General features: G+C 42.8%; 1 protein-coding gene and 1 long non-coding RNA gene across 3 annotated transcripts in view; one reads left to right on the forward strand and one right to left on the reverse strand.

Annotated features, from left to right (window-relative positions):
- LOC311529239 overlaps positions 1–10600 on the reverse strand; it is a 44365-nt gene extending 33765 nt beyond the window's left edge. For both annotated transcript variants that reach the window (XR_014713802.1, XR_014713803.1), the window contains exon 1: positions 10498–10600. This is a non-coding gene — a long non-coding RNA (uncharacterized lncRNA). The remainder of the gene's footprint in view (positions 1–10497) is intronic.
- The window catches only part of BCO1 (beta-carotene oxygenase 1), a 45382-nt gene extending 33842 nt beyond the window's left edge, over positions 1–11540 (forward strand). The window contains exons 9-11 of the mRNA XM_084645055.1: positions 43–137; positions 2261–2372; positions 5490–11540. Coding sequence (XP_084501181.1) covers positions 43–137; positions 2261–2372; positions 5490–5662 — 380 coding nt within the window. The 3' untranslated portion in view covers positions 5663–11540. The remainder of the gene's footprint in view (positions 1–42; positions 138–2260; positions 2373–5489) is intronic.
- The last annotated feature ends 5369 nt before the right edge of the window (positions 11541–16909 follow it).

Below are 16909 nucleotides of genomic sequence, written 5' to 3' on the forward strand. Positions count from 1 at the left end.
TTCTTCCTTGTTATCAGTATGTATGTTTCACTTTACCTGTAGGAATAGAGCTGCCTCGCATCAACTATGATTATAATGGCAAAAAATACAGATATTTCTATGCAACAGAAGTTCGGTGGAGTCCAGTTCCCACAAAGGTATAATATAACACTGATTGCATATTGCATGACTGTATTCATATAACCCAAATCAAATTAAACTGTGTTCAAATACTGAAGGCAGTTTATTTCACTAGCTAACCTACATGGTCCAAATTATGCCCTGACCTACATCCATACAACCATAGTGAAGCTGCCTGGTTGTGAGGTCAGAATTGGAACACTACTAACCTGTGGTTCTGCTCTGTACTGTGAATGTTCCAAACATAAAAAATCCACATTTCTTAAACAAGTAAGTCGCAACAATATGTTTACGTATCAAATTTACAAACTCCGGCACTTAAAAGCAAAAGGATGAAAAGTTAAGGACATAAGTCCTACATTGCCCACATGACAAAAATAAAACCAATTGGGCCAGATTCTCAGCTGCTGTAAATCCGCGTAGCTTCATTATGGAGCTATGTCCACTTAACACCAGCTGAGAATACGGATGGTTATTACCACAAACAGAGATGCCTATTTCATCACAACGCACCCTTCACTCTGACCCTCTGATGTTTTCAGGAAGCTTTAACTTATGTTGCAGCACCAGCCCTAGACTGGAAGAGCCCCAGCCCCACACTCCTCCATGATACCAATTTTTAAAGAGAGACTTCTTAGGACACAAGTACACTGTAAGCTAGAAAATCCTGTTAACTGAGGGTAGGAGAAAGTTCTGTAGACAAGCTGGCTCTTGATGCTTGTTGCTCATTCAGCACAATCTATCCTAAAACCTACACTGAGAATATAAGGCCAAGCAGATAGAGCTCACTATTTGTTCCTGTTTTTAATTATCCCAGCTGCTTACAAAATAAAGTTGGATATGTAATATTATATAGTCGATGATGCAATAAAATGTTTGTCAGCGTATCTGGTACTAACTCAAACAAATCAGCAATTTTGTGATTTCTAACAAAGATAATCATCCTTTACAGATGACTTAAATACAACCATTGTTGTTGTTAGAATTTGTTTTGGTGAGTTTTTTTTTTTTTACATTGCCTAATCCTTTGGGCATCTGTGATATGCAGTAGATGCAATGAAGACATCTGATATTGTTTTGTATATTTTCTCTTATAATTTATTTAAATACCTTTAAGTTCTAAGTCAGGGATCTCTTCAGATTTGGGGTTGAGAAGGGGAACTGTGACTTACCTTTAGCAATGCAGATGCAAACAGAAGATAACGGAGCTGAATGTGAAATAGTAACTCTGTCATACTGGGCGTTGGGTGAGATGTGGAGATATTTACAGTACATGGGTGAAATCCTGGCCCCATTGGTTTACTAGCTACTTAACCATCACAATGAACTGACTTTGTTTTTTGCAGTGTGGTTGTAGTTGTGTTGATTACACAACATTAGAGAGGCAAGGTGAGTGAGGTAATATCTTTCATTGGACCAACCTCTGGTGGTGAAAGAGACAAGCTTTCAAGCTGACAATGCATTCTTCTGCTTTATGTAAGCACAAAAGCTTGTCTTTCACCAACAGACACTGGTCCAATAAAAGATATTACCTCACTCACCTTGTCTCTTTGATTTTGTTTTAATATTTGTTCGGTTTAACTACTTAAGGTTTTTTACCTCGGTGAAGACTGAGGTCACACCAAAAAGAAAATGATTGAACCACAGGACTAAGGATCAGGAGGTTCTGAATTCTGTTCCTTGCTTTGCTATAAACTTCCTGTGCGACCTTGCGCAGGTCACTTAAACTTTGTGTCTCTAGCTCATGTTCTGTAAAATGGGGATAATTGACTCACCTGACACAGAGATGTCATCTGGCTTAAATAACTAACTAATATTTGTGAAATGCTTTGAGATCCTTGGTTGACAGGTATAGTTGTAATGTAGTAAAACAGTATCAATTTCTGCTCTAAAGTGAAATTGTCTCCTATTAAATACAAAGATTCTGTGGCTATACAGCCACTAAACCTGACTGAGGAGCCTAAAGTTTTCCAAATATTTCATCTGTGGCATGCTGGAGTAATTATATCTCATTGCTTCCTGACTTGCAGTACTGATCCCATCTTTTTACCCAGCCACTCTGTTGTACGGTACACAGAACGATTGTAAAATTAAGAGCTAGAATGGAGATTGAAGAATTATTTTTGTCTTAATAATTTAGATAACAAAATGTGATGTTCTGACAAAGAAAAAGCTCAGCTGGGAAGAGGAGCACTGCTGGCCAGCCGAGCCTGTCTTTGTTCCCAGTCCTGATTTAAAAGAAGAAGATGATGGTAAGAAGACTGCTCTTCTGATAAATTGGGGATAAACATATATATATATAAGTATGTAGAGCCCTTAGCTGTCAAGATGACTTGCAATGAAGAATCAGAAATTTTAACTGTTTTATTGTCAATGACCTTTAATATGAAATCTCTTCCACTGAGCAACGGTGCCACAGGGTAAGTAAAATTAGCCCCAGTCATTGTGCTCCTGCAAACAAAGATGTCTGCTACTTCTTCTCCCTCGCTCTGTAGCCCATGGAGATGGAGGTCCTTAACTTCTTTCACCATCTGCCCTAACCTCTTTCTCTCAATGGCATATTTTCCCCATTAATGGTAATTTTTTCTGTTAATGGTAATTCACATTAGGCGCTCTTAGATTTTTCTCAGTATTATTCTTCCATCTTCTCCTTGGTGAGCCATGAGGTCAAAGACCGTAAGGTTATCCTTCCAAGATATGCTTCGCTCAGAACCTTCCTCACCTAGTGTCCCATTACCAGCCATTGGCGATATTTGCTGCTAGCAGTTGCAGATCGGCATTATGCCATTGGGGGCAGTCCTGTCATACCAGCCTCTCCATAAACTCGTCAAGCTCAGTCTTGAAGCCAGTTAGGTTTTTTGCCCACCACTGCTCCCCGGGGAGGCTGCTCCAGAACTTCACTCCTCTGGTTAGAAATCTTCACCTAATTTCAAGCCTAAACTTGTTGATGGCCAGTTACATCCATTTGTTCTAGGATCCACATTGGTGCTTAACTTAAATAACTCCTCTCCCTTCCTGGTATTTATCCCTCTGATGTATTTATAGAGAGCAGTCCTATCTCCCCTCAACCTTATTTTGGTTAGGCTAAACAAGCCCAGCTCCTTGAGGCTCCTCTCATAAGGTGGGTTTTCCATTCTGAGGATCATGCTAGTACCAGCTGTACCATCCTAATAATTTTGTCAGGGATTTTTTCCTTGAGGCCCAGAGGCCATCTTGTGATTATACGATCATGTGCTTTCCTATAAAGTCTATAAAAACTATGTATGTATTGTGACAAACTCAGGACAAATTACTGCAAAGGGGGGGGTGGGTGGTAGAAAGCAGTCCCAGAAGATTAAAAGGTCGTCCTCCCTATCAACTGGGGAGGAGTGACTACAGGTCAATCAGGTTCAGCTGAAAAGGGGTTACCAGAGAATAATTAGGATCAGCTGAGAGGGAGTTGCCTGAGGTCAGTTAGGATCAGCTGATTCCAACTAAGGGCTGTGTGAGACCTTTTTAAACCCTCCCCTTTGGGGAGAGAGAAAAAAGCTACCAGTAGGGGAGGAGCAATCCTCTCTAGGAAGGGAGGCTGCATTCCCTCCCATAAGGGAGAAAAACAAGCACAAAACACTGGCTGAGAGAAGGATGGACTGCCCCTGTGCAGTCAACAGGGACTGTTTTACCCCAACCAAGAAGGTGCCTTGTCACAATATTTTGATCATATTCCCATTTTTTCCTCAAGTAGTGTATGAATTGAAAATACTTGATCCACAATGAACCTGTTTTTCCAGAATCCACACTGATCATCTCCTACTATTTCCTCTCTTGAAGCAGGTTTCAGAGTAACAGCCGTGTTAGTCTGTATTCGCAAAAAGAAAAGGAGTACTTGTGGCACCTTAGAGACTAACCAATTTATTAGAGCATAAGCTTTCGTGAGCTATAGCTCACTTCATCAGATGCATATCGTGGAAACTGCAGCAGACTTTATATATACACAGAGAATATGAACCAATACCTCCTCCCACCCCACTGTCCTGCTGGTAATAGCTTATCTAAAGTGATCATCAGGTGGGCCATTTCCAGCACAAATCCAGGTTTTCTCACCCTCCACCCCCCCACACAAATTCACTCTCCTGCTGGTGATAGCCCATCCAAAGTGACAACTCTTTACACAATATGCATGACAATCAAGTTGGGCTATTTCCTGCACAAATCCAGGTTTTCTCACATCCCCCCCACCCCCATACACACACAAACTCACTCTCCTGCTGGTAATAGCTCATCCAAACTGACCACTCTTCAAGTTTAAATCCAAGTTAAACTAGAACATCTGGGGGGGGGGGGTAGGAAAAAACAAGAGGAAACAGGCTACCTTGCATAATGACTTAGCCACTCCAAGCAATAAGTCTATGTAAGAGTATCCAAAATAAGATTTTTATAGGCTGTAATGAGGAAGGAGATGACCTGCTAGTTCTTACATTTCATTGTGTCACCCTTCCTCAAAGTTGGGCATATGACTGCTTCCTTCCACTCCTGCAAAGGAACAATGGGCCAAAATCAACTCATGTGTATGCTCCCAAGCTAGACTTTAAAAACAACTGGATTTTTCATGTAGCCCAGTGGAGCCATCTTTTATCAGGTTGGCATCAAAGAATTCTTCAAAACTGCTAGACTGAATGGTCTGAAGCTTGAAGCTGTCTAACTACAGACCAGATCCAACAGATGCAGTAGTATTGCAAGCTCCCACATCATCTCCTGCCAGTGCTATTCTGGAGGAACCACAGGGGTGGGTGGGGAGTGCAGTCGGACCCATTCAAGTCCCTAGCCTCACAGCTGAGATGCCCAACAATGTTACCAGTTGTGATGTGTAATTGAGACTATTGCTTCAGCGTCTTTTCTTTGTGGCATACACCAGGCAGACCAGCAACAAGATGGAGGCATTCATTAGTTTTGTTTTAGCATTCTTAGGGCTTGTCTACATTACCCACTGGATCAACAGGCAGCAATCGATCCAGCGGGGGTCAATTTATTGTGTCTAGTCTAGACGTGATAAATCGACTGCCGAGTGCTCTCCTGTCTACTCCGGTACTCCACCAGGGTGAGAGGCATAGGCAGAGCTGACAGGAGAGCGTCAGCTGTTGACTTACTGCAGTGAAGACACTGCAGTAAGTAGATCTAAGTACGTCGACTTCAGCTACATTATTCATGGCAATAATAGATCGATTTCCCCGCCCAGCGTAGACCAGGCCTCAGAGTTTTTGATCCACAAAGCAGTTTTCATTGCTGTCCTTTGTTATCCAGACTTATCAGTTGATGATGTTGCCTTTTCTATTTGGGAAAGCAAGTCTGTCTCTCTTTTTAAATACATTCCTTATTTATACTTTTTTTAGGTCTTATTTTATCCTCCATTGTGACATCAGATCCCAGGAAAGCACCCTTCCTGCTCATCTTGGATGCTAAAACATTCACAGAGATGGCTCGGGCCACAGTTAATGTAAACTTGCATCTGGACCTGCATGGACTCTTCATACCAGAGAAGGATTTGAATGCAGAGTATGAATAGAAGACTCTTCATCTTACTACATGAACATTAAAATGCAACAACCCACCTCCTGACCCTAGGCAAATACCCCTTTTGTCCTTTGCGAACCACCTTATGTCATGGCAAAGAATAACCAAATACTACATCTATACAGTTACTTTTCATTACAAATAATAGTGATTTGCACAACAGGCAAGTAACTGTTGCAAAAAAGCAATATTTAACAGAATACAAAACAAGGCTGAACGCTGACCACTCCTCTCTCTTACATAACACCTTACAAGTTGTATACACTATGTGCAGTGAGCTGTGTTTTATTCTATACATCACTGACTATACTGAGCAAGGGGAGGTACTGTATTTACAATATGGCATACAGCAGGAGTCAGGCTTGCCCAGTTTGTATAACTTCCATGGATTGTTTCAAGACAGCATATGATCAAAGTTCTCTCTCTCTCTCTCTCCTGTCAGAAATCCTGATATTTTTAAGGTTTCAGAGTAACAGCCGTGTTAGTCTGTATTCGCAAAAAGAAAAGGAGTACTTGTGGCACCTTAGAGACTAACCAATTTATTTGAGCATAAGCTTTCGTGAGCTACAGCTCACTTCATCGGATGCATACTGTGGAAAGTGTAGAAGATCTTTTTATACACATAAAGCATGAAAAAATACCTCCTCCCACCCCACTCTCCTGCTGGTAATAGCTTATCTAAAGTGATCACTCTCCTTACAATGTGTATGATAATCAAGGTGGGCCATTTCCAGCACAAATCCAGGTTTTCTCACCCCTTCCCCTTCCCCTCTCCCTCACAAACCCACTCTCCTGTTGGTAATAGCTTATCTAAAGTGACCACTCTCCTTACAATGTGTATGATAATCAAGGTGGGCCATTTCCAGCACAAATCCAGGGTTTAACAAGAACGTGGGGGGTGGGGGGAGGAAAAAACAAGGGGAAACAGGTTACCTTGCATAATGACTTAGCCACTCCCAGTCTCTATTCAAGCCTAAGTTAATTGTATCCAATTTGCAAATGAATTCCAAATCAACAGTTTCTCGCTGGACTCTGGATTTGAAGTTTTTTTGTTGTAATATAGCAACTTTCATGTCTAATCGCGTGACCAGAGAGACTGAAGTGTTCTCCGACTGGTTTATGAATGTTATAATTCTTGACATCTGATTTGTGTCCATTTATTCTTTTACGTAGAGACTGTCCAGTTTGACCAATGTACATGGCAGAGGGGCATTGCTGGCACATGATGGCATATATCACATTGGTGGATGTGCAGGTGAACGAGCCTCTGATAGTGTGGCTGATGTTATTAGGCCCTGTGATGGTGTCCCCTGAATAGATATGTGGGCACAGTTGGCAATGGGCTTTGTTGCAAGGATAGGTTCCTGGGATATTTTTAAGTATGAGCTACGGCAGTAATGATTCATAGAAATCTGTTGCTTTGGTGCTTGACTTCTAAAGCTCCAGTAAGACCAAAGCGAAATGTCTAAAGTGTTGCAGCTTTTTGATCAGGAGCCTAGAAAACTTTTGCAGTATTAATCATTTTGTGGCATTAAAAAAAGGGAGCGGGTGGTGAGCTTTGTGAAAGAAACTGAAGCTTAAGTAACTTAATTTCAAATGGAACGTATGCTTTTATTAACACTTAATTATATTTTAATGGTATTTAAATTAATCTTTACCTTGCACTGTAATTATGTTTGTTTTTCCCTTAGGAATATCTGATATGGCATTTAACTGTATTGTCTCAAAGATAAATGATGATTTGTCTCTTTACTTGTAATGTTGTTATATGCATATCAAGGGACCGTCTTCTTGGAAATGAGGCACCTATCCCAGGTTCTCAGAACCAGCACTGATCCCCAAGCTATCCCAGTTACTTAAACACACCCCGCTCCTAGACCACCACCCAAAAGGGGTGAAGTTTCAGGTGACAGTTTAACTCTCTCAGGGGCATGCAGCAATTATGATCACACACCTTGCACAGTCTAACACCTTTATGCTTTTCTTTACTTAATCATACAAAGCACAGAAAAGTACCGATCATACAAAACAAATGCATGTCCCTGCTTCAGTTTCCTCACTACCCTAGGCCAATGGTCCCCGACCTTTCTGTGGGACTAACATATTCCTATTTCCAGAAGACTGTGGTGGGCACCAGACACCATGCCACCGAAAAGTGGCAACGGCAAGAAGCGTTGCCACCGAAATGCCGCTGAGAAAAGGCAACACTTCTCGGCGACGGCATTTCGGCGGTGCGGTGTCCTGCGGGCGCACACAACTGCCCCACCGGGCGTGATTGCACCCGCGGGCACCGCGTTGGGGACCCCTGCCCTAGGCCATTCTTTGGGTGGTCCAGAGTCCCTGGGGCCATCTGAACTCAGGAAAGCAGGCAGGGACTCCTGGCCCCATGCAGTTTCTATATGCTATGTGACCTCTCCCTCCTGGTGCCCCTTACCCAGCTTTGTGACCTTCAGGGCCGGCTCTAGGATTTTTGCCGCCCCAAGCAAAAAATTTGCCGCCCCCAAGCTCCAAGAGCGCGACTGCCCAAGCCAAAAAAAAAAAAAAGGAAGACCGGAATGCTGCCCCTGCACGTGCTTGCTTGGCTGGTGCCTAGAGCCGGTCCTAGTGACCTTGCACTCTCTCCTGCACTGTGTTTCCTCTTCCCATATGACCCCTGTTCTTCTGTGTTCTTTATTTTAAACCCCTCCTGGTCACCTGGCCTCCTTTGTTCTATATCTGGTAAATTTCCACTGCTCTTACCTTACCCCCTCCTTTCACACAGGGGAAGAAAGATAACTTAGGGCCTATCTGCACGGCAAGTATAACTGTGCACTAACAGGTGTTGTCTATCATTACTCTGGCTAGGCATTTGCACCATGATCAGTTTGGAGCATCTGTGTTCTAATATGGGTATGCTGTTGTTGCAGTGGACAGGACAAATATTCCCTAATGTGATTAGAAAACTCTTTTGTCTCCCCCCATATTTGCAGTTTAAAAAATTGTTAGAGCACAACGGTGCCAAAGCATTGCAGACAAGCATGGTAGTATATGACTATTTTTGTACTGTAACTGGGCCAGGGGTGAAATTAACTGAGGACACTTACTGGTACGGGTTGGGGGGGGCGCCTCTGGCCCCCAGAAGGGGCAGGGCCTCGAGCAGAAGGGGCGGGGCTAGGGTCAGCATCCTCCAGCCAGCCCTTCCTTGCTGTGTGGCCCTTGCCGCCCGGGGCCCCAGATGCCACTGCTGGGGTAGTGACAGCGGCATCCAGAGCCCCGGGCCCTTTTAAATCGCCGGCCCCAGGACAGCTGCTCCCTTTGCCCCCACCAGGTCCATTGGCGGTGTGGGGGGTGGCAAAAGGGCCAGGGACGTTAAAGCACTACAGGGTCCTTTGCCGTGGCAGCGCATTAATATCCCTGCTCCTTTTGCCTCCTCTGAGGGAGCCCCACATGAGAATATCCCACAGCCCCGTGTTAGGGCACTCAGGTGGCAGATCCCTTTTCAAAGTCCTTCTCCCCACCCAGGTGGAGGGGGACTTGAACTGGGGGTCTCCTACATCCCAGCTGAGTACCCTAACTATTGGGCCAAAAGTGATGAGGGAGTTCAGCCTCTTCCTCCCTCCATTTTGTGCAAGCTTGCCTATAAGGGCCTGGTTCAGTAAGTGAGCTATGAGCACACTTACGGGATCAGGCCTGTAGGCAAAGGAACGCCTACTTTCCCCTAGTTTGTGCATTGCTTTGGGGCCTAGGCATTCGGACACCTGGCATGGAGCTGCAGTGCAGATATGCAGAGGCAGAAACATAGGCACAGAGGGAACGTTTACTGCAAAAATGTAGATGCCAATGTTTTTGTGAATCCCAGTCGAGCCTGATTCTGGGATTTAGGTACCTAAAGTGGCAGTTCGGCACCGAAATCCTCTTGTGGATCTAGCCCACAATATCAAAATGGCTTGAAGCCAGACTCTAAATTAATCATGCAGTTTTGGGCATCCAACTATTTGCATGCCCTCGAATAGATTTCTACCCTAAAATTTAACGAGCCATTTCACAATGTGATGTGCATGCACAAATGGTAGTCTTTGAGGTTTTCAAGACACACATACACCACTCCACTCCCAGTGTCCTAGAACTTGACCCACTAAGGAACAGATTGATTACCCTTTGTGATACAGCATGGCCAGAAGGCAGCAGGAGAGTGATATAGGAGAGATATGTAAGTCCCAGGATGAGGAGAAGCCTTATTCCCTGTAGAGGGAAGAAGGGTTTCTATAGATTAATTAAAAGCACCTGAAGCCAGTTAGAGCACCTGAAGCTAGTCACCTAATTAAAAAATCCCTGCTTCAATCAGGCAGGGGAAGGAGTTAGAGCAAAGGAGAGTTTGGAGAAGTGCTGTGGCTGGCTAGAAGACCAAGACCCTAGGTAAAGAGACACCCGGCTTGTGCAGAGAGAGAGGGCGGGAAGTCCCACAAGCTGAAGAGCAGGAGAGGGAAGTAGCCCAAGGGAAGGAAGCACTAGTTCAAGTGGTTTACCACTATCCTTAGGGCCCCTGGGCTGGGACCCTCCCTCTCCCCTACCCTTCTCTTGGTTACTAGTGGGACAGTAAATATGCTAGTTCAGGGGCAGGAAACTGTGCCTGAACACCCACCCCAAACAAGAAGAGGAAATGCGGGACCCATCATAATCGTACTGGCAATTTGCCACACATTTTATAAGTAACCCAATAACACCACCAGTGTGGAAAACTACACTTAAAATAAGAGCGATTACTTCCATTCTTTGGAGAGTGCCATTTTAAAAGAAAGCCAGCCTACTGTCCTTTATCTGCAAACATTCATGTAAAATAGCTCTCACCTTTAAAACTTGTTGGGCTTCAGCCTTCAAGTAAAAAGACAGGTGTTTAACCACCACTGCAGGCTTCCCTTTAGTAACGATGTGGGGTGTGGACTCCATCTGTAGTAGAAAACGCATTGTTCATATTTGACTACCAAGTCTATGGTAATTATGTAGAGCAAATGTGATTCTTAACCCAGTCAACTTCTTTAACCTAGTCAGCTTTGGGACTTTCTGACACTGGTAGACATAAAATGTGGTACAGGAAAATGTTTTCCAAGAATAATTCAGATCTGTCTACTAATTTCTAAATAAGTATTTGGGATTTATGTTGAAGGTAGAAAAACAGTCAAAAGTCATTGTAAGACTTATTTTCTTTATTCATCGCTTTATTATTCCTGAGCTGCTCCATACATAGTTGGGCTATGTAATGCAGGGCATGTTAACATGATTTCTACTGTCTGATTGAAGTGAGAGAGAAACAGTACAAATGAAGAAAATTTTCAGATTTAACTAAAAGCCACTTACCAACCCAAAAGTGTACTCCAGGTCCCATTGACTTGAAAGCAAGATGGTTTGGGCCATGTCATAAATGTAAAGGGAAGGGTAAACCCCTTTAAAATCCCTCGTGGCCAGAGGAAAAATCCTCTCACCTGTAATGGGTTAAGAAGCTAAAGGTACCCTCCTTGGCACCTGACCAAAATGACCAATGAGGAGACAAGATACTTTCAAAAGCTGGGAGGAGGGAGAGAAACAAAGGGTTTGTGTGTCTCTGTATGCTGTTTTTGCCAGGGACAGAACAGGAATGGAGTCTTAGAACTTTTAGTAAGTAATCTAGCTAGGTATGCGTTAGATTATGATTTCTTTAAATGGCTGAGAAAAGAATTGTGCTGAATAGAATAATTATTTCTGTGTCTTTTTTGTAACTTAAGGTTTTGCCTAGAGGGATTCTCTATGTTTTGAATCTAATTACCCTGTAAGATACCTCCCATCCTGATTTTACAGGGGTGATTCCTTTACTCCTATTTACTTCTATTTCTATTAAAAATCTTCTTGTAAGAAAACTGAATGCTTTTTCATTGTTCTCAGATCCAAGGGTTTGGGTCTGTGGTCACCTATGCAAATTGATGAGGATTCTTACCAAACCTTTCCCGGGAAGTGGGGTGCAAGGGTTGGGAGGATTTTTGGGGGAAAGACGTGTCCAAACTACATTTCCCAGTAAACCTAATTAGAGTTTGGTGGTGGCAGTGGTTATTCCAAGGACAAAGGATAAAATTAATTTGTACTTTGGGGAAGTTTTAACCTAAGCTGGTAAAAGTAAGCTTAGGAGGTTTTCATGCAGGTCCCCACATCTGTACCCTAGAGTTCAGAGTGGGGGAGGAAACTTGACAGGCCACAACTCTTTAAATTCCTAGCCTACCCATCCAAATTGATTCCTTTGGAATCAAGAATAAAATAACCCAAAAAGTTGCTCCAGCAGAATTTTGGAAGAAGTTTCTTCTTTTAAGATGTAATTTGTGGCTGATTATGACAATACTGTCACTTTTAGGCTGAAAATATCAAGGGGTGTGTGTTTTTGCAGACTGGGACAGGGCTCACTGATTACTCTGGTGTGGCAACTTGGCATAAATCTATGCCTGTGGAAAGGATATGTGGTAATCAGATGTATATCACAATGACTTGGACTCCTGCCATTCTTCACTATGAACAAAACTGAAAGGCTTCATTCTCCTCTTGCACCAATATAGATCAAGAGACTACCAGTGTAAGTCAGAGAGAATCTAGCCTGGTGCCTTTGAACTGTAGTAATGTAGTTTAACTGGCCCCAATTGAATTTAGAAAACAAGAAATTATCGTGCAGCAGAATCAGGCCAGTCAGGATATAATTACTCCAAAGATGTGACCATTGGCCCTCTAACTGGTACCAGTACTCATGTGATCTTTATCAACTAATCCAAACATTTCATTAAATGGCCCAAATAGCAAAGCAGGACAATTATTTTGTCCTACTAAAACTGTGTATTATTTGTTACACCTTCCCTTATTGACCTACATATACTATATGAGGAACCAAGTCATGGTTTACTAATTTGAGGGAAAACCAGACACACAACCATGTTTTCCCTACATAATAACCCACGCCGGTGGCAGTAGAAACATAACAACTTACTTGTTTTTGAATAAATCAGGCCACTTAATGACAGCTTTCAAACTAATTTATTCAAAGCACTACTCCCTTGGTTGCGCAAGCCCCAAAGTATGAGTAATAATGTCCCTTTCAATATATACTGCAAGGTGCAGAGTGCTTGCAACTCCCACCCACCTCAACAGTTGAGGGGCATTGGCACCTTCTGGGGTCTCCCCAGCCCAGCCCCACCCAGTAACTTGCACCCAAAGCAGAAGATTTAGCCTGCTGATATTTAAAAATATATATTTATCCATGTTTTATATCACACTGACCATGTAGTGGAAAGTATTTCACTGCTGGGGTTCTAAGTCACATAGTCCCCTCTATTTTTGTGCTTTCTTTCTTTTATGTTGTACAAGGACATTAAGCACATACTCAATGTCTGTCAACATTCTTTTTCAGATGTGCACAACAAACCTGGAGCATGATATTTTTGTTCTGTGACACCCATTCAGCAAAGCACATGAACAAGTGTCTAACTGTAAGTTTTGGCTTCAATGAGCCTATTCACATATTTAAAAGCTAAGTACTTGCTTCAGTGCCTTGCTGTATCAGGGCCTATGGTGCAGATCTCCCAGCGCCATCATTAGATCTGCCTTCATGAAGAGCAAAATATCATAGTCTAGGGATGCTGTGTTGCTCGGAGAAGAGAAAGTTGCCTTTGCAAAACCACTCATTATTTCTCATGTTAAAATTTTATTTAAGGCTATTACATTTTGATTCTTCCGGTAGCAGGACTATTGAACAAGACGCCATCAAGCTGTTTAAGCCATACATTTAACATATGATAAAAGATAGTATAAATTTATATGTCCTCCTGATTTCAAGTATATTTTTGTTGTTAAAATAATTTCTGATATCTCCGCTTTAAAGAAAAGCGAGTAACAAAAATATGCATCTGAGCTGGTATATAAGGGGATCAGACACACTGTAACTTTGATAGAGTAGCATCACAGTTGTTAAGACATTTTTATTCAGTGCCAAATTGTAATTTTGATATCACTTAAACACTGAATGCTATTAAGGAAAGGAGAATCAGCTGGAATCAGGCCATTTCCTAATGTGCAATGAAGGCATGTTAAATATATGGCCTAAAAATCTTGTGTAGAGTCCTTTTTTAAATAAAGTCTCTATAACTGGAAAAGGGCCAGCTTCTGGTTCCCTTCTGGGAATGTTACTTTAGCTGGCAGCTGTGGCTCTGAAAAGAATGAATGAATCCAAATAAATCTCGCTTTATTTATTTATTTTCTTAATTTTTTTCTTGTTAATGGTTAGTCTTTAGTTTCTCTTAATGTGAAAAGATGTCTTTCTAACAAGTGTCAGATTTTATAGGAAAAAACATAAATATTGTAAAAAGCAGAATAAAAAAGACTGAAGATGTGAACCTGAATTTGGGCGACTGATTTCCTGAACCCCCCCAAAAGGAAAAACTGACTCACCAGCCTTATTTTATTTTTGCCTCAGCTTATTGCCCCTCCATTTTAAAAGTACCCTAGCAATACTGCCTTCAGGGATTTCCACTATCCAATAGCTCTGATAGAAAAGAATTGAAGGTCCAATCTCACATGTTGCTATAAATTCTCATTGACATCAAACCCTGGGGGTTCTCCTGAGATTCTCAATGAGGAGGAAGAGGTGGAATTATATTTTAACTTTTGAGCTGAGAACACAAGTCCATTGAAGCTGGACTAAACCCACCATTTCATTTCCCAAATAAAAATTAAGCTAGACTAAAACCACCAATATATTTCACATTGGGCATTGGATGGTGTGAAATTCACTGGTGGTTTAAGACTTCGCCCTCAGCACAAAAACTACCATAATGCTCCATCCCTTCCCCATTTTTGGCAAATTTCAGCATTAAGAGCAAGAATTGAATGGTATGAGCAAAGAGACAGAACAGACAGATCCAGCTCAAAGTTGAGGCACATTGGCAGGAACATTTAGTGAAGCTTGCCCAGCAGTGCCTGTGCTGTAGCTGTTCTGAAGCTGAATTCTTCGATCTCTAACCCAGTCATGCTGCCACGTTTCTCCTGTGTCTCTCAATGATGGTCAAACAGACTGTCACCTTTTTTCAAAGCCAAATTCACTTTAAAGGAATACAGGCCAAAATTATTTTTATTTTACAGAACTATTTCCTCACCTGTGTTGCAAACAACACTTTGATTAGACCTGGAAGAGTACTTATATCTAAATTTTCTTCACTCTGCTTTCCATTCTTTTCTGCTTCAGCAAGGTAAGTGAGTCAGTTTCTTCTTTGGGACTCATGCACTAGATAGGATGTGGCATTGTTTGGTTGGAGATTCTGCGAGGGGAACTTTGGCCATTTTAACTTTTTTTTTTTTTTTAAACTTTTACAACCCTAAAGACCAATAGAAATGTTTGTATACTGGAAAACAACACACAACAAGACACACATACACAATCCTTCCCCCCACAACTCCCCAAATTGAACATTGGGCTGAAAGTGACCTGATGATAACCCTTTAAAGCAGTTTGTGATCTATAGAATTTGCCTTCATGGCATTGCACGCCAGAGCCATATACAGAAGTGGTGTGCTTCTAGCTAGCTAAAGCATCCCCCAGGACATGTATACCTTCAATAATAGAATGCAGAGTTTGGAAAGGGCTGAGTGCATATCTTTCAAACCCTACATTCTATTATTGAAGGTATACATGTTCTGGGGGATGCTTTAGCTAGAGGTGTGATAGTGTCCTGGGGCAAACTAAACCAATGTAAGGCCTTGTCTATACACAAAAGTTGTAATGGTATGATTGAAGTGGTATAACTGCCCCTAGTGTAGCCAAGCTGCTATACAATCCATTTTGGCTCTCTCCAGATTGCTCTTTGTCAGTCCAAGGTGAGAGCTGCTGAGTTTTTCCAAAAGCCACCTGATGCCTTTCAGCCCATTGTCCTTCTGCAGGACCACAGTGGGTTCACCTGCTTGATGGAGTTTCCTGTTGTTAGGTGCAAACTGTTCAGTCCTTGGGGCTCCATTGTCTTTCCTGATCCTCCACTGATATGGGTCAGTTTCAGCCAGTCCTCTAATGACCCTTTCTTATCACCCCAGATGATTCTGTGAAACACACCCTCCCTCAGGTCTCCAGCTCTGCCTTCGGCACCCAATGGATAGCAATCTCCAGTCAAATTACTACTGGCATGCATATTATTCTTTAAAATATTATTAAAAATTCCCACTGTGTCACATCTCTTCCCCCTTTGAGAGCAAACGGAGTGGGGTCACTTTAACCAGTAACCTAGGGAAGTTTGAACCTCCAGTCATTATTCATAGATGTTACCACCATAGTTCCCATCCACCTGGTAGCTATCCTATGGGGCACTTTCAAGATTCTTATGTACAGCACAGTTTTCATAGCACAGTACGGAGCAGTTCCACATCCTCCCCCTAGGACTTGTCTGAGATGACACTAGTAGTGTGCACATGGGGAGTTTTATGTATCCCTCTGCTCTTTTGCCATCCCAACACCTTTAGCATTGAAACTGGAATGGGATCTTGCCATCACCTCTGCCCACTCGCCTTCCAGGGGGTGAGGAGGGCAGTGATCCCACATTCCTCCATGTGTCAGCCATCTTGGCTGCAGCCTGGGGTGTCCTTAGCTCTAGTGGGGGTAGGAAATGACCCCCCTCTTGAGCATTTGGGGGGATCTAGGTAGGTTTATTCACCTGGAAAGCTCATCTTAACCTAGCTGTATTTCTGGGACTCTGGAAATTGGATAGCATGGCGCTCCCCAGCACTGACAGATCCCCCCCCCCCCCCCGAGTTGTGTCTTCACCCCAGGACTGTGCATATGGGAGGAACACATTTCCCCTTTTGGAAATCAACCTGTTGCCCCCTCCCGGTAGGAAGTGATTTGGGGATCTCTTGGTTAAGAGAACCCACCATGTCTATAGCCACCACATGACTATGCTTCTTTTACTAGCAGTAGTATTCTGGTTGCTTTACTTTTCTCTGGGGCTTCTCTCATGCCAAGACAGGGCAAACATGTTTGGCAGTCCTCCTTCCCTGCATGTCTCTCCTTGTACTCAGCTGGGGTCTCAGCCACCCAGGGCTCAGCTCTTCCTCTGCTTCTGTGTAAGGATAGGCAGTGAGCTTGCTCCTTTGGTCATAGCATTGGGCTCCAGGGGGGTCACTCCTTAGCTCCATGGTGACTCACACCTCCAGTGTGGAGATGCATGGGAACTCTTCCTCCCACCACCCCACTCAATTTCAGGTGTGTGCTTAC

The sequence above is a fragment of the Lepidochelys olivacea genome (assembly GCF_965140295.1).
Source record: "Lepidochelys olivacea isolate rLepOli2 genome assembly, chromosome: 12".
NCBI lineage: Eukaryota > Metazoa > Chordata > Testudines > Cheloniidae > Lepidochelys > Lepidochelys olivacea.